The sequence below is a fragment of the Setaria italica genome, chromosome V, assembly GCF_000263155.2.
Source record: "Setaria italica strain Yugu1 chromosome V, Setaria_italica_v2.0, whole genome shotgun sequence".
NCBI classification, from domain to species: domain Eukaryota; kingdom Viridiplantae; phylum Streptophyta; class Magnoliopsida; order Poales; family Poaceae; genus Setaria; species Setaria italica.
The window spans coordinates 4,712,986-4,730,235 of record NC_028454.1 but is presented as its reverse complement, the minus strand read 5'-3'; the positions used below and the strand labels follow the sequence as shown (position 1 = coordinate 4,730,235).

General features: G+C 39.8%; 3 protein-coding genes across 4 annotated transcripts in view; 1 reads left to right on the top strand and 2 right to left on the bottom strand.

Annotated features, from left to right (window-relative positions):
* Positions 1 to 2,975, bottom strand: part of LOC101780295 — a 7,138-nt gene extending 4,163 nt beyond the window's left edge. Inside the window, exons 1-2 of the mRNA XM_004967724.3 lie at positions 2,614 to 2,975; positions 1,956 to 2,098 (exon numbers count right to left, since the gene is read on the bottom strand). Of these exons, the coding sequence (XP_004967781.1) occupies positions 1,956 to 2,098; positions 2,614 to 2,881 (411 nt within the window). The 5' untranslated portion in view covers positions 2,882 to 2,975. The remainder of the gene's footprint in view (positions 1 to 1,955; positions 2,099 to 2,613) is intronic.
* Positions 2,976 to 3,809: 834 nt separating this feature from the next.
* Positions 3,810 to 15,861, top strand: LOC101779214. Of its 2 annotated transcripts, XM_022827002.1 has the most exons (19): positions 3,810 to 4,121; positions 4,486 to 4,572; positions 4,706 to 4,815; positions 4,894 to 4,932; positions 5,054 to 5,116; positions 6,906 to 6,980; positions 7,913 to 7,978; positions 8,091 to 8,133; positions 8,788 to 8,836; positions 10,244 to 10,337; positions 10,410 to 10,462; positions 11,690 to 11,774; positions 12,577 to 12,679; positions 12,758 to 12,850; positions 13,558 to 13,624; positions 13,903 to 13,969; positions 14,050 to 14,103; positions 14,174 to 14,335; positions 15,726 to 15,861. In XM_022827002.1, exons 2-18 carry the CDS (start codon positions 4,521 to 4,523, stop codon positions 14,306 to 14,308), a joined length of 1,248 nt encoding a protein of 415 aa, XP_022682737.1. In that variant the 5' UTR covers positions 3,810 to 4,121; positions 4,486 to 4,520; the 3' UTR covers positions 14,309 to 14,335; positions 15,726 to 15,861. The 2 variants fall into 2 exon arrangements, with proteins under 2 accessions (XP_022682737.1, XP_004967778.1); XM_004967721.4 differs by lacking the exon at positions 15,726 to 15,861 and having other exon boundaries at positions 14,174 to 14,517.
* On the bottom strand, positions 14,793 to 16,902 carry LOC101778806 (peroxidase 9). The gene is made up of 4 exons (XM_004967720.3): positions 16,534 to 16,902; positions 16,133 to 16,324; positions 15,776 to 15,941; positions 14,793 to 15,416 (listed from the first exon to the last, which is right to left on the bottom strand). The coding sequence occupies exons 1-4, from the start codon at positions 16,795 to 16,797 to the stop codon at positions 14,995 to 14,997; spliced, it is 1,044 nt and encodes a 347-aa protein (XP_004967777.1). The 5' UTR covers positions 16,798 to 16,902; the 3' UTR covers positions 14,793 to 14,994.
* Positions 16,903 to 17,250: the final 348 nt, after the last annotated feature.

The following is a 17,250-nucleotide window of genomic DNA, read 5'->3' as shown; positions in this document are numbered from 1 at the left end:
GAATCTTAGGATACTGCACAACAATGAAGGGATGCCTACAAAATATCATATTACCGTCATGCAAAGCAGCGGTGGAGCTCAACCGAAATTTTAGCTGGGGCAGAATTCACCTAGGTCCTGTCGATGTACACGCCAACCATCTTTGCTCCACCAACCGCCGCCGTGCCAAGAAGCAGCGCCTCTGCTGTGCAGAAAAACATTTGCTGCTGCTTCCCTGCTCTCCTATTGGTGTTGGCAGATTAGGCATATCTCTCATGTGCCTTGGCCCTAGGTAGCTCGCTAGTGAGCAGTCAACGGTCGACGGTGTGGCTACGATATTGCCACCGACGAGGGCTTTAGGCGTGAAAGAGATGAGTGTCAAGTGTCAATGGGTGGGTGGCCGGCAGCATGCAGATTGAGAGGCGGATGTTGGTCGGCGGCAGGCGTCAGGGTGGACGGCAGCAGGCGGCGAACAACGAGCAGAGGCAACAAGCAGAGACTGGCCATTTCGGCCTTTTGCCATTTGGGCCTCTTCAAAAACATAAAGGAACACTGTATGGACTCGTCAGCCTAGTTGGCCCATACAGCCTCATAACGGTTTGTGCCTATTCATCTTCTTCTTCCTTCAGTTGACGCCATGATTGACGGAGAACGAACACAACCGGCTAGATTCCTCGCCTAGATCTCACTGAGGAAGACGGGGTAGGGGGTCCTTGCTCCGCTGGGAAGCTGGGGCAGCTGCCCCACCCTGCTGTATGGGGAGCTCCGCCTATGATGTAAAGCCCCCATAGGCTAGTTATTACTCTTGCAATGTTGTATGTTACTGTAGTCCATATAGTAAAGGACCTTGGAAATAAAAACTTGATCTCTAAAGAAGAACGATATATAAGAGAAAATGCTAAAAAGTTATTCCAAAATCGTCTCATGACATGCATTCGAAAACATTACTTGGAAACTAGAATGCCATTTATTTGAGAATGGAGAAAGTAATTTTGGTGGAGTTCAAAAATCTAAAAGGCCAAAAAAAGGAGTAAATTTTTATTAATACACTTAATGTTTTTTGAGCGAAATACAGTAGGGGAAACCCCTACTGTGGTATTTACTATACAGATTGAAAAAAAACATAGGTTAAAAAAAACTAGAAAGAGAAAATTCACAGAAGGTTGTTTAATACTTGAACTCTTATGTATAACAAGCCAATTATACACTTAATGTTGTTCAACAACTATATCCAATAATCTTCACGGATAATTCTCACAATATGATTTACTCCCCTTATTCTAATATAAGTGGCATTCAAACTTTCAAATGTTCTTTAAAAAATAATCTTCATGGTTGATGCTTACGATATGATTTTGGCGATGATTTTTTTTAATGTTTTCCCTCAAAAAACTACTCCCTCCATTCTCAAATTTGGCGTTCAGGACAAGATAGTTCAAATGTCATATATTTTGAGAATGGGGGAGCATACTCTTTTAATGATCAATTTCATTCTGCAAGGTCCTTTTGTACAATGTCCCAGAGTGCATACGTGTTCCGAGAGAACTAACAAATCTGATGAAGGCATTGAATGAAGGTGAAATCATTATTTTTAAGTGTGCCTTGGCCCTTGGTTATGCAAAATCCTAGAAAGGCATCTATTTAGGAACAATGGAGCAGAACCCTTCCAGAAAATTTACTACAGTCAAGTCATAGAGTCCAAAACTGATGGCCTAGTTTATCAAAATGGCAGTTACCGTCCTCTGCTATTGAATTTTCTCAAATTTTGCTTAGATTTCTACAAACAACTAGCTTGCTGTAGTGTTTGTATAACTTTACCAGATCAACAAAACCAAATTCCAAGCAATTTTTAGATGAAGGGATGCTCCGTTTCATTAAGAAAATGAAAGAGGTAAGACCAAAATTCCAAATTCCAAGCAATATGCATAAATGTAAGACCAAAATTCCAAGCTACTCATCTGTAGGAGCATTCATACCTGCACTCCATGGTTCAACATCTTATGCTCCAAGCTATGTGTAATATCATTTGTTTCTTCTGATCTCTGGTTTGTTATCCACACCACTTGTGAGCCAACATGCCTCAGAAGAAATGCCAGCTCCATCAGTAAAAGTGGGCCACCTACATGAATTAGGAGTATTTCCACTGAGACTGATTGGTTATTAAAATGAATGACAGTAACAAACAAATGATGCTTTCGTTTTCAGAGATTCTTTCAACAAATATTACCATTTCAGAACTCGAATCCTCCAGCTTAGAGAGCTTAGGAACAACTTGAACAACGTTAAGTACTCAATAGCTTCATATAGCTACTTTTACTAGAAGAACATTATTGCAATCGTAATCATTTCTAGCCTTTTCAAGAGATCTAGGCTCATATCCAACACTGGAAGTAGAAATTTCACTCCTATCTCTCTGTTTGATTTCTCGTTAACATAAACGCAACTACGCAATCTAGTAGCCCAACTCGCTTGCATCACAATCAAGCATTAGAGCTACCGATCCCCAGTGCACAGTGCTCCGTCTCACATTCCGATAAACTGGGATCTCAGTACATTTACTCAAACCAACAAATTCTAATCACACTACTCCCCAATGTATGGACTAAGAAGTGAATCCAAAAGTGAGAAAATTACCGGAGAGGGAGAGCTCGTGGGAGACGAGCAGCACGAGCTTGGACCTCATGAACCCGAGGGGACTCCCGTCGGCAGCAGCGGCGGTGAGGGAGGCGGAGTCCACGTGGGCGTCACAGGGGTCACGCAGGGCGCCGCGGAGGAGGAACCCCACTGTGGAGGCGGAGGCGGCGACGGCCACGAGGAGCAGCAGGAGGACCCGGGTCCGTTGGTGGGCCGGGCCGCGGCCTCCGGCGGCCGCCGCCGCGGAGGACGACGGGAGCTTCGCCATCACCGGCGGAGGGCACGGGTACGGGGAAGGCTTGTGGGATCAGATGATCTGATTCAGATCAAACGGCCCAGATTTGCTGAGGCATTTGCTAATGCTTTTCTCTTTTCTTATTACGCGTGCAGTCGGTGCATAGCGATTGAGCAAACGATGCATCACTGCTTGGGAGTATCAATTTGGCTCAACGTTCCTTAAAAGTGAGGGTCGCTCAAATATGTTGATCGAATTTCACAGGAGTCGATCTGTCTCTAACCTTCTCGAATTGATGAAAATACACGTGACTCTTATACTTCCTTCCTTTGTAATCCAATTCAATCCTATATATATATTTAGTTCCGAATCGTATAGTATTCCAGTTTAATTCTATATATATTTAGCTCCGAATAGTATAGTATTCCAGTTCAGTATTTAGTGAGCTTAATCCTTATATTTGCTAGGCTAAATTAGAAACCCCTTACCACCCTGGTAGTGTCCATCAGGTTTGCTCTATTTCTTTTTTTTTACAACCATGGTTGAAAAATTAGACAGCAGATGCATCATAAACTTAGAAAAATATGCATCCAAATGAATGGATGTCCCTGTTGTAGAAATGAAAAATGATTTAACCTTGATGTGCCACGTCAAAACTGCCAGCGAGTCAATGCAATTCAGCCAGTTCACCCCAACTCCCAACTTTGGCACTATACAAAAAGAAGATTTCCCATCACATCAAACTTACGGTACATGCATAGAGTACTAAATGTAGATGAAATTAAAAACTAATTGCACAGTTTTGTTGTACTTTGCGAGATGAATCTTTTGAGTCTAATTAGTCAATGTTTGGATAATAATTCACAAATACAAACAAAACGCTACAACGTGCTACAGTGCTGTAACGGTAATTTGACACCTTCAAATTTTGGCAAAGACCTCAACGCCATGCCGACCAGAGTCACAGTCCACAGCGACTCGTCCTGCTCCTGCAAACCCAAGCGGCCAAGCACATGCTTGCTTCCCAGTCTCTCCGAGAAAACCGAGACATCCATCCGTCGTCGGGGCCCACACGTCCCCGGCGCAAGCGGCAAGCGCACCGGCCCCGTTCGCCGGCCGACGCGGCGACGGCCCCCTTCTCACCTTCTGAAAAGGGAAAATTCGAACCGACGAGCGGAGCCGGTCCAGGATAAACGCGCTCTCCCGCTCCCCATTGCTCTCCCACGCCGACGCCCGCCCGCCCTCGGAGATTCGGCCGCCCGACCCCGCAGCGGTGAGTTCTCGCTGCCCCGTCTTCTCCCGTCAAATCCGTGTGCTCCCCCCCGAGCAATCCCTGATCGCTTTGTTTGCCCTGGACGGTTGCCTCCGGCTCAGCCTGTGTGGGGCTGCGGGTTCCCACTCCGCTCGGGCCCGTCGGTCCGGTGTCACTGTGCCAATACCCAGCAAACAGTAGACATTTGTAATGCAAAATCCTTTTAGTTCCGTTTTTCCGAAGCCATTTGTAACTGCTCTCATGGTGCCCGGTATACAGACATGCCATTAGTTTCATGATTTTTGTTTTGCGAGGGAGTTTCATGTTTGTTGGTCAGTTAATCATGAAAAACCTTGTCATACAATGCTGACATTATATCTAACAGGGAATCGCCGATTACACCCAAACGACGGTTCTGCCATGAGTCCTGTGGCTTCCTGTCCTACGCATACCATTCATCTATTGATCGCAGGTGTTTTTTTATTTCCACACCTGTGCTTCTAAATACACTGTATAAGCTTCTACTTTCATCTCTTGTTTGGTAATTTCATTTGGTTAGGAATTATTGGGTCTGTTAGATCCTTATAGTTTGTCACCTGGTGCAGTTTTGTTGGCACTGGCAGCTATCTACGTGCATGTGCCAGCCACTGCTATCATCGTGGTCCCAAATTCTAATTGTTATACCTTTGATAATGAAAGCCGCCTTATTGATTTTGTATCCTTACAGTCATTCTATTCTCTAGCATATACTAGATAAAATTCTTTCGTATTGCTCTCTCCTAAACAGCTTCAGACACATCTGGTCGGAAAGGAATATGAATATAACGAACAGGTGAATATCCTAAATCCACTATAACATGATCGGAAATTATTTTCTATACTGTCTACATGTATATTGTTTATTGTAAGTGTATCCACTATACACTAACAGCTCATTTTGCTGTAATTATCAGGGTTTGCAACGCTCTGATTTGGTTGTTGAGTTCTGCAAAGATGTGCAGAAAAGATCTCAAGAGGTATGGCAGTATTCATGACATTTTTTCCAACTCTTTATTGTCAATTTATGTTGTCATCTCCATCAAATTAAAAGTTGTGAAGGTTATCTCGTTATGTACTTGAAAGGTGGTGTAGCAGTACATTGTTTGCATAATTGTATTTCGTACAATTTAGTCGTATACTAAGGTGCAAATGTATATTTTAAGGCATAGGCTGTATAAAGTTCAGTCCTCGGTCAAAGCATTTTTCTCTATTGCCATTAAATCAGAGGTTGAAAATGGAATGAATACTCTTTTCTGGGCAGATAGGTGGCTCCATGGGCAGAGGCTGGATCAACTTGTGCCGAACTTGTTTGGTGCAGTTTCTACCTGAGCAAAGAATAGGACAGTTCACGATGCTCTTACTGATCGGAGATGGGTTACTGATATCCGAGGGGCTCTTTCGTTGCCTGTCTTGACAGAGTACCTTGGTATTTGGGATCTCCTCTCAAATGTTTTGCTGCAACCAGATGTCGAGGATCTTCATGTGTGGCAATTTTCATCCTCAGGGAGGTATCTGGCAAAGTCTGCCTATGAGTCCATGTTCATTGGAGCCACCTCTTTCCATCCTTGGTAGAGGATTTGGAAAAGTTGGCCCCCCGGCAAATGCAACTTCATCGTTGCACACAACAGATGTTGGACGGCTGATCGCCTTGCTAAGAGAAATCTGCCACATCCAGAGCGCTGTCCATTGTGTGATCAAGATGAGGAAACGATAGATCATTTGCTTGTCTCTTGCGTCTTCACCCGACAAGTCTGGTTCAGCTTACTACAGAAAGTTGGATTGCAGGCCCTGACCCCACAGTTGGAGAACGTTTCTTTTGATGATTGGTGGGAAACAGCAAGCAATAGAGTAGAGGGTCAGGTTAAAAAGGGCCTGAACTCCATCGTCATTCTTGGGGCTTGGTCAATTTGGAACCATTGAAATTGATGTGTTTTTTAGGGATTTCTCCAAGCTTTAATGGAGTTCTGTCAGTTGTGAGAGAGGAGATGCACTTGTGGAGTTTGGCTGGAGCTAGAGGAGTTTCTTATCTCCTTGCCCTGGCACCTTTGGCGGTTTAGCTTATTGCTAGTTAGGGTCTGATCTTTCCTTTTTTTTGGTAACAGGTGATTAGTTCATTTGTAAGGTGACGGTTTTTTCTGCTTAGGCTTTTTCCTTAAAAAACCTGGCTGTACCTTGGGTTTCTACAACCCTTTTTCTTCTTAATATATTGATAAGCAGCTCTCCTGCGTGTTCGAGAAAAAAAAAGTTATGTGGTTTGAAAAGTGTGAAGAGTATAAACCGCGGGGTAAGTGGTGCCAACACAGCCAGTAAAAATTGAATATAGTGATTTTTCACAATGCACCACCCTTTTATGCTGAACATGAGAAGTTATCATTATATTACTACGTCCTCTGTAAATAGTGCATATTGGAAAGATGGGAAAAACTAAATAACCCCAGAATGAAGATAAAGGTAGAAACCCACCCTTACGTAGCTGAAGATTAGTAAACAGTGTAGCAGCCTTGCAGTTCCAACTGCAATTATCATTCAGTTCCAGCATTTTTGCCCATAATTAATCTGTCTGTCTACACTCTTCTTTAGCATCACTGTTCTATAAACTAATTCTATTTAAATAATTCTGATACTAATTTTTTTTGGAAGCACATAGTTTGGGCTTGCACCAATTGTCTCTTTTATTATTTTGATCTAAATAGTCCTCCATAGATGTTGAAATTTGCGACATGGTCACCATCTGGATAATGCAATGCATTTGTTCATTCCTTTCAGGGTTACATTGAATTTGGACGTTTTGTTAGTTCTCGCTCTTTTCTATTTGGTTCAGGGCCTACTGACTATATTCAGGTAACACTTTCACATTTTAATCAATTATGTATGATAAAATTGTGCCTATTTTCTGTGTAATTTTTGCTTTATTTTGTACTTTAGGGGGAAGAAATATTCTCATAGACTTATACAATGTCTAGAAGCTCTCTTGCACCTGCACGTGTCACATTCTCCATTCTTTGTAATTGAGACACTACTGCATTTCCATTCCCAAAAAAGGGGGTTTGGAGTTTTCCTTTCCTTTCCTTTTCCTTAGTCTGCATGTATTATCCCATTAGGTTCTTTGTCGTAGTTCATATATGGATGATTTGACAGCATCAAACTCAATAGAGATAGAAAAGAAAGAGAAAAGGCGCATAGAAGTAACAACCACTGTTTCATCTGTGAAACATAATCACAACTTTTAAACATTGTATCGAGTTTGGAGTGCACAAATCATAGATGGAAGAAAACTGTCATATGCTTCAGGGTCAACTTAAATTTGTGAAAGCCATTTCGTCAACAAGTGATATCATATAATCTGAAATAGAGGAATGTCTTGACCAAGTTGTGTGTTCATTGCAGCATTTAAAAGGTCAAGTGGTCTACACCCAGCATACAGGATGTACAATTCCTGACTTGATTAACATTTTGAACTTCTCAGGGTTAATCCAGCATATACTTAACATAGCAGTTTGTTCAGTTCATAGTAATGTATTTTAATTGAAAATCAGAATCAATCCTGACAGGGTTCTTCCGACCTTGCTATATAATCACAATATTGGTTGGATTATTTTGTTTATCTGCATGTGATGGTTATTGTATTCAACTGTTGACTCATGATTCTTTATTTCTTTTATCATTTAGGTTGCATCAGAATTAGAGTGCCATTCATTCTTTCTAGGAGTTCTCTACCTTCATTGCTCAACTTAATAAGCATCCATTCTCTAATTCCATACTCACAATTTCAGAGATTCCACAATGGAGATTTAGTGCACTGTGAAACTACCTTCAAAATGATGGGTCGTACAGCACAGGTTTGTGTTTATTTTTTGGTGAAATTCTTTGTTATTATCACTAATATCGGGATTTCTTTTATCAAGGATCTATTTTAACCTGTTGGTGTAATATTTTTTAAACACATTTCAGGTAAACATCAAATGTGGACATTGCTCAAATAAAGCTTGCAGAGGTCTGTTGCCTGTTGGTTTTCTTAGTTCCATGTCACCTTCACGTGACCAATTTAAATTTTTTTGCGCATGTTACTGATTGAAGTAAAATTTAACTACTGTGTTCTTAAGGGATACCTATTTAGGGGGTAGAAAGGCTACTAGCTACTTCTTACTGCATCAGTGTGCTAGGAAGTAGTCTTCTTACTTTCATGTAAATTTTCTTGGAAATCGTAGTTACTCGTGCTCACTAGTGGATTTAATTTCTTGTTTTCTTAAGAACTATGAATGTCTTGGGGAAGAAATGTTGACTGGTTTGGCTCAATCGAATTTCATTCTTCCCCTCTGCAAGAGAATTGAACCTATAAGCAAAATTTGCTGTTATCCTCAACTCCCAAATGGTGATACATATTATCTACAAATATGATGGAAGTTGTTGCATTACTTAAAGCACAATTCTTATCAAATGATGAGTTCATATAGATACTCTGTATGTAATGGGGTGCATATGCCATGAATGTTTGTCAAGAATTGTTAGCTTTGTTGCCAGGATGATAATTGGTCAAATGGTCATAAATCTGCCACTTTTATTGGCCCTGAATCCAAAGATAACACAAAGTTCTGTTTTAGCTGCATACATCATGAGAAAGCATATGCTAATATTGACAACTGTACAGATGAACAAGGATGCATCTGTAGCATATCTTACGATGAAAGGATGTGCAGGTAATAATGGAATGTGTAATTTATTATGCATTTTGAGTGAACTGATTTCTACCTTGCACACTTTGAAAAATAGGAATTAGATGGATTCTAAAACTAGACAACAGTGCAGCCTTTTTTTACATTTAAGCATTGTCATAGGAATGCATGGGGCACAGCTTGCTCTCTTGCGAATGATTAAAAGCAATGAATAAGAGCTGAACTATCTAAAATCTAATTGAACACCAAGTGAGCTGTTCAGTTTGGACTATATTTTACTCCCTCCATCCTTTAATATTTGATGTCAGTTAGCTCAAAATTGAGCTAGCCATCATCAAATATTAGAGAACGGAGGTAGTAACTCCAACAGTCTGTCACATTTTATAGGACAGCAATTAGACCTGCAATGATGTATGGTGCATAATGTTGTCCTACAAAAAGATGACATGTCCAGCAGATAAGTGTTGCGGAAATGCGTATGTTGCGTTGGATTTGTGGTCATATGAGAAGGGATCGAGTCCGGAATGAGGGTATACGTGATAGGTTAGGGGTAGCACCAATTGAAGAAAAGCTTATCCAACACTGGCTAAGAAGGTTTGGACATGTCCAACGAAGGCCTCCGGAGGCACCGGTTCGTAGTGGAACCCTAAGGCGTGACAGTAATGTGAAGAGAGGCAGAGGAAGACCAAAATTGACATGGGAAGAGGCAATAAAAGGATATTTGAAGGGATGGAATATACCCAAAGATTTAGCCTTGGATAGGAGTGCTTCAAAAACAGCTATTCATGTGCCCGAACCTTGATTTGTGGCTCTTGTTGGGTTTCAACTCTAGCCTACCCCAACTTGCTTGGGATTGAAAGGCTATGTTGTTGTTGTTGTTGTTGTTGTTGTAAGAGAGAAACTGTATGCAAGGCAATGCTCAGAAGGAAACCAACTACATGGAAATACAGGATACTTCCCTAACACATCATACTAGCTGAATGCCCATGTGTCATTACGCATTACAAAAATCGTATTGGCACAACCGTCGAACCACAACTGCAGAGTTTGATTGGCCTGCACAGCCCCATCTACTCTGTCGGGGCGCTTCGCTGAGCTCTTTTGCAATCCACTGAGGGGGTTGGGAGAAGAAAATCGATTTTAAGGGGAAAAAGAGAGGGGAGGTAGGCAAAGAGATAAGATGTAATTAGCTGGGTTTAAATTTTGAGATGAAATTCGTAAGAGTTGGTTGAATGAGTTAAATTTTGTTAAGGCTTAAGAGTTTCTAGAAGTTGCTTGAGACTTTGAGGAGGTGTTATTGTTTCCTAGAGTTGATTGAGGGATGCAGGCATACAGCTCTGCAAATTACTGTACATTTTTTGTTTTAATGAGCAACTGCTACCAGTTGTTTTGTTATCTTGTCCGCCTTCATACATGTTTCTTTTTTGTCAGGGTGCTTGTTGAACTTGCTATTCCTTGTTCTAAAAGTGGTCCAAGAGTATTCAAGGGTTTCACTGTGGGATTCCATCCCCGGTCATCAGAAATTGTAAGTTTATCCTGTTTTCTGGCTATTAATTATTGCTAAAGTTTGTGTTACAAGTCACTTTGGTCTTTTTAGGTTTATAATGGATTGACTCAGCTGGGATTTGAGCAACTCCATCATGGTTTTAGGTATGATTTTGTCAAAATGTTCAAATTTAATGAGATGCAAATGTTTGGTCAGCATTAAGCTTTAGGTTATCTATATAAGCCCATGCTAATGCGAAATGTGGAATTTAACCGTGTTCACGCAAATAATCTATCCACTAAGTCGCTCTTATGAATTTTAGCTTAATCATATAGAATATGGGATAACTACATGACAGGTAAAAAAAGATCCTAATTAGTGACTTCAGCTTAGCTGCAATTGAGCACAGTGAAGTTTCACCGGTATTGGGATAAGATCCCAAATAGAACTTGATATAGTATGATAGGTGTCATCAACTTAACGGAAATAAGTTGCCCGTTTAAAAGAAGAATAGGGTCCATCGATGGCAGCATCAGAAAGAGCTTAGACAATAAGAGTCTGCTTGTATCTTATGATAGTATGGCAGGTGTCATCAAATTAATGGAAATGAGTTGCCCGTTTCAAAGAAAAATAGGGGCCATCGAATGCAGCATCAAAAGGATCTTAGACAACAAGAGTCTGCTTGGTGTTGCAGTATCTTATGATAATCTTTCAGATATTTGATGTTTTGTTAGGTGTTCCTTTTACCTATATCAATTTGCAAACAGATGCATCATTTTGTTACAAGTGAATGAATGTGTCAGAGGAACAACCACTATATTACCGGCTTTGTCTAGATTAAATTTGATTGCTAAAACAATAATATTTCTTGCTTTTTTCACAGGAAATACAAAAATAGACACTGCAATTCAGCACAGAACTGCAAATTGACTCTTAGGCATGCTGTCATGGCATCACCCGTTGCACTTCAACTGACTAAAAGCAATACATATACTAGAAGTCCCTGTCATTTTTTTTCTCAAATCCCGCTCAACATCGAGCTTGACATTTTTATATGAAAACAGATGCTAGTGTATGCAAGTAGGTACTAGAAGTCTGGAACATATCAAATGCAAATTAGTTAGTGATCAAAGCTAATACTTGTGCAGTATCCACATTGTTTTGAAACAATTTGGATATGTTGAATTGATAGTGTGACTCTCAGGTCCTATTTAGGATCTTATTGCAAGGTCTGCGAAACTTCACTGTTACTCCTAGATTTGTAACACTCTCATTTTAGTCCTTGCACTTTTAAAAATTATATCTGATTATTTTCCCATGCTAAAAATGCAAAATTATATACTATTTCAGACTTCAGTATTGATTTCAGCACTATTCTGTTACCTATGCAGCTTTCAAACCGAGCAGATTCATGTCTCCCTGTATCTTAGTGCTATGTCTTCCCTCGCAGGTCTTGTTGGAAAACCTACCCTCAAGGTAAAATACATTTGGGGCTGTCAAAATAACACATTCATTTTTTATTGTCTCGAACCGGCAGAATTGCAGCCCATAGTTATATTAAGAAAAGGAAAAGATATAAAACAAAAAAAAACACCTCAAGTTTGCACACAGAGGACTCACCCACATATAGCTCATATTACATATTCGCCAGCTTAAGGGATCAAAGACGACCTAATTGACCAATCTAAGACCAAAATTAGTCCAACTCAATGGCTCCAGCTGAGGCCATAGAGTGAATTCTTCATGGATCTTGAGAATGACCTGAGGAATGCTGTCGAAGGCACTCATTACAATGCTTCAAGAGAAGCAAAACCACCAACATGACCAGAGATCCCCTTCATGATTTTGTTCGTTGTACTTCAAGGGCCTTTTCCATCAACTGTAGTGCTATTATGCCTGGCATTGGAATGTTTCTTTATGATTTACATCATTTTTTTAACTTCTAATCTAACTAGTTTAATGCGAGCTTCTAACTTGGTTATCTGTTATGGCAAGTGGGCCGGCTTGCTACCATATCATTATCTTTCTCAAACAAAGATGCCACTAAAAAAACTGCAGCCAAACAATCACTGAAAAACAGCATTAGTGTTTGTTCAGTCTCTTGACTGGTATTATGCTGACCAAATGTTCATAGACATATCCATGTTATTTTGAATTAATGCAAAAATTTGGCAAATGAGGGCACTGTTATAAAAGTCACTAAGAGATTGCTGCCGTTGTCAGTTCTATTAAAGGCCCAGTTGCACACCATATACATTGAACTCTGTCTGTTATGCAGGTTAATCCAGCGAAAGGGCTTAGTGTTACACTTACAGGATCAGGGCTCAATGGTGCCATGCCTACTACCCTGTCTCCTACAGTTCTGAATGTGGATTGGAGATGTTAGTTTCTTCATTGTCCCCCATACTGATGCCCTTTGTAACTTGCAACAAAATGAACTTCTCTTCTACATTTTGTAGGTGAAATTGCTCGAAGCAGTCCTTATGAGGTCAATATTTTGATCCCAGTGGAGGGCTATGATCCGATTGAGTTTACACTTACCAAAGAATGTGGTTAGTCCTAGCCATACAAAAATCAACTGTGCCTATAGACTTTGTTCATTGCAATTTGGAACTCTATTAAGGAAAATCAGGATTGAGTTTACACTTACCAAAGAATGTGGTTAGTCCTAGCCATACAAAAATCAACTGTGCCTATAGACTTTGTTCATTGCAATTTGGAACTCTATTAAGGAAAATCAGGAGGTGGATAATTTTTCACAATTGCACTTAAAGAGGTCTGTGTAGATTTAGGTTTGGATATTATAACGAAAGAAATTCAAAAGGTGAATGCATCTTTGGACTTTAAAGTACCATTCAATCCAATTAGCATTGATCAGTCCATTAGCATTACCTGATGATCGAATGGAAAAGTATTGCAATGCTGGACTCACGAGCCATGATCTTGATAAATAGTATACACTAAATTGTTAAATCATTTGTCACAAAATGTTGCCATTTTTTGGCAGTAAGATTATGATCACAACATGACATATAATAATCATGGTAATTATTTTAGTCATAAAAGATGCATACATACTGCAAATAGTGTGATATAAGCAAAGTGCACTGTGGTTGAGAACAGTCTTGCAATCTTCATCAATCTCATTCTTGATTACATCAGCATGCATGTCATTGTTCAATCTTTTCCTCCTATTTATTCAATATGTGAGTTGCGGCCTAGTTATATGAATTTGTTTTGTATCTGTCTCGCTCTGTAGGTTACGCACAAGAAAAAGAGAGTGATCTCATGAAAGGCTGGGCAACATTTGGAATTATTTCATGCATGTATGTGTTTTTGAACTTAATTAACTTTTTGTGATGTCAAAGCCTATCATGATTGTAACAGCTGCTTTTCTGAAATTAGCATTTCCCTGATTTTGAATTATTTTTTGTCCATGATTTATCTTCATGGTAACTGCATTTTCTTTCATGAATTGTATGTACTGTTTTCTGAAGTAGTAGCAGCTCTGCTACTATCCCTGGTAGCAATACTATTACTATCATTGTGTTGTTTTTTTGCCCGTTGTGTTTACTATTCTGACTATTGCCCTGTTTGTATGTAGATTCGTTATCTTGTCAACTCTACTTTGTTGTGGAGGGTTCATCTACAAAACCCGCGTGGAGCACCTGGTATTTTTTTATTTAATATTTAAGTTATGAACCAACGCTATCAGATTTCTAAGCATATGATATGTTTGCTTCAACTGCAGTATGGTTTAGATGCACTGCCTGGGATGGCGTTCTTATCTGCCTTTCTGGATGCTGTGAGTGTCTATTTTGTCTTTAGTTTGTTGGCTTTTCCAACCATTGATTATTAACCTAATCATTCATCAGGTTGGTAGACCAAGAGGCTACTTGCAAGCAGACAATCCTAGTGAAAATCATGCAAGCCAGGCATCTTGGGAACACACAGGTGGTACCATACAAGCAGCACAGAGGGCAAATGATAGGGCCTATGGATCGATATGAACTAAAGCATATATAGTTCTGAGGACTGTAAGATTGCATTCTGTACTCAATTAAGCTAGGCTTTATTTAATCTCATACATAATATATGTATACAATCCCCCATCCTGTTTTCAATATTTTTTCCTCTGCAATTTACTAGCAAGCGAGCTTATGGAGTGTTGCTAATCATCATTACATTTTCATAATTAGGCCTGCTCATTCAACTACCATCTCATGTGCAAGTGAATTAGTGCATCCACTGATGTGTGCACAATTAGTTTTTCTTTTACGCATGATATTAAAATCAAAAGCTCATAGGTCTTGTGATATCACCCTTGCTAGACTGTTGTGTCTTATCATATTGTAGTAGAATAGATTACAAACTACTCAAAACTATTATTATTGAACTCATGACATAGAGCTTATGTGTCAATCTCGGGGAAACCCTATGCGATTATTACTCACCCCTTTTCCATTTTTGACATAATATGGAGTTATGGATTGATTTATAGAGCAATATGAGATACATTTCATTGAAAGTAGTGGGCTTACATTAGCAAACTGGGAAAAAAAAAAGCAAACTGAAGTTACAGTTACATCTTATGCCACCACACATTAGCATGCTGACATTTAAACTGACATATCATGCAAAATAAATGGTTCATCACAAGCAAAGGAACCTGATTCAAACTGAAGCATTTTGATGACTAGATCTCCTGATTAACCCTACGACAGTTCTTGCGGATTTCTCCATTGTGACCCATGAGGGGATTTATGTTCCCCATTTTGGTTATTGAATTCACATAATGTTCAAAGAATAGTGGCTCGTTTTCTGCATAACTTTTAACCAGCCCTGCTATTTCTGGGTCTTTTCCTGTCCACAAAACTTCATCTGAATTGAGAAGCCCTCTTCCCTCCATTATCAGCTTATAATAGCTGTTGTCAAATTTTGAAGGGCTGACAAAATCTAGTGACCGTATGTTGTTATCACCACCAGTGTGTGGGCACGCCAATGCCAATGTGTGATAGAAACTTTTCTCCAGCGTGATGTCTGGTCTGTTATCTCTATGTTGATTGTAGAGCCGTTGTTTGAAACTCACACATCTTGCCTTTCCGATGGTGTGGCTTCCTGTCAGTTTAAAATATAACTCTTTAATAAGAGAAGAGAATATGCAGATACAATAGCAACAGTTATGTTCTTAAAAATCAATTTGGAGTACTGTTTAATTTCAGTGCTAGATTCATGACGCCAATGAAACATCAATAAATCCTTTATGGTTATTAATACTTTTGTTATTTTGTATTTTTCCTTCTTGTCTGACAGATATTCTTGCTAATGATAATAACACCTTTCTATTATATCCTGTGTACTTTCAGCCGTAAGCTTATAGCAAGAATCTCATAGAATTATGAACAACTGAACCAATTCCATTCACAGTTTTTTATCGAAGGTTTATTTTCAACATTGAAGATGCACCGATAGCATACCTGATAGTGCCACAAGGTCCACCTTATCCAGTCCTTGCCTTTGGAAAAACTTGATAAGACGGTGTAGTGTTGCATTTGGTGGAGGAAGGTACTTATTTGCTAGCTTCATGTTTGCTGTCTTTGAATCCCTCCTTCCTAATGGAAGTTCCCAGTATGGTCCACCACTCTGTGAGGCAATAACAGTATTATGTGCATGTTAAATATATCAAGTGGAGCTAAATTAAGTTCTACCTGAGGATGCCAGCTTTTAGTCTTTTCAAAGAAAATAAACAAAAATGTTTTAGTAAGAATCCTTGTATTTATTTCTCTTTCTGTAATTAGTACATGTTCTTGTCACTTCAAAGAACAGAAATTTACCAGTACTGTTGAACCTCTGGCTGCTAGGGCAATAGTGTCAGCACAGGAGACTGTATGTGGGCATGCTTCTTCAAGTGCGGCTTTGATCTCATCTATAACCTCAAATCCCCTAATAGAATTCTTATTGGGAATAGCATTTTTCTCGCTTACAACTTCCTCAGTGTCATCCAAAAGAACAGATGCATCACAGCCCTGCAATTTCATCCTGATGAGAAAATAACTTTGATCTACAACACTACGTATACCACAAGATAACCAAGATTATTGATGACTGAACATGAAAGCGTGGTTCTAGCACTCAACCATGTTCAATGTCCCAGCTCATGGGCGAACTATGCTTGGTGACTGGTGAGTTTTGTTCATTCCAGATGAAAAAGGAAATGGATTTGAATTGTACTAACCTGAACGAAGCAGTCATGAAATAGGAGCCTGAGAAGGGAAGCACCTATCCGTGGTTCCTTTGCTATAGCCTTCTTTAGTATAGATACCACAATCTCATCGGCTTGTGGGCATGTGAACTTGTAGTAATCTGGAGAAAGACCTGAGACTGGGCCATTTCCAACTGGATAGGCACCCTCATGGTGACCGGGAGGGAAGGCGAGGGAGGCAGATAAGTAGAAGGAAGCAATGAAGATTGCACCAAGAACTATCTTAGTTGAAGCCATGAGTTCTTGAATGCTGCTGTGCTCTAGTTTCGTGCATTGTACTTCCTATTTATAGGAGCTCATGTGATTCAACTGCATCACTTCATCCACTCCACTTAGGGAAATCATCATCTGTTTGCATCAGGTGTACCTGATTTAGAAGTTGCTTTTTGTCTATTTTTTTGTTACTTATCTGTTGCCACTATCTCTTGCCCTATTATTGCCATGTGTTACCTGCCTAAACCCTTGTGTTCTCTATTATTGGTTCCACTTCCACATGAGATCATTAAGCTTTTTTCTGTAAGGGTTATGTCTGCCTTGCCGTAGGATGCTCCCTGTTGTTTTGTTTAGAGAGATCATCAGCTTAGCTTGTGCCCTAAAGACATACTGGAAACAGAAACTATTGGCCTTTGTTCAACCTATCTAAACAAATCCTTGTAGATGCACAACAGAAAGTGGTAGTAGTAGCTCCAC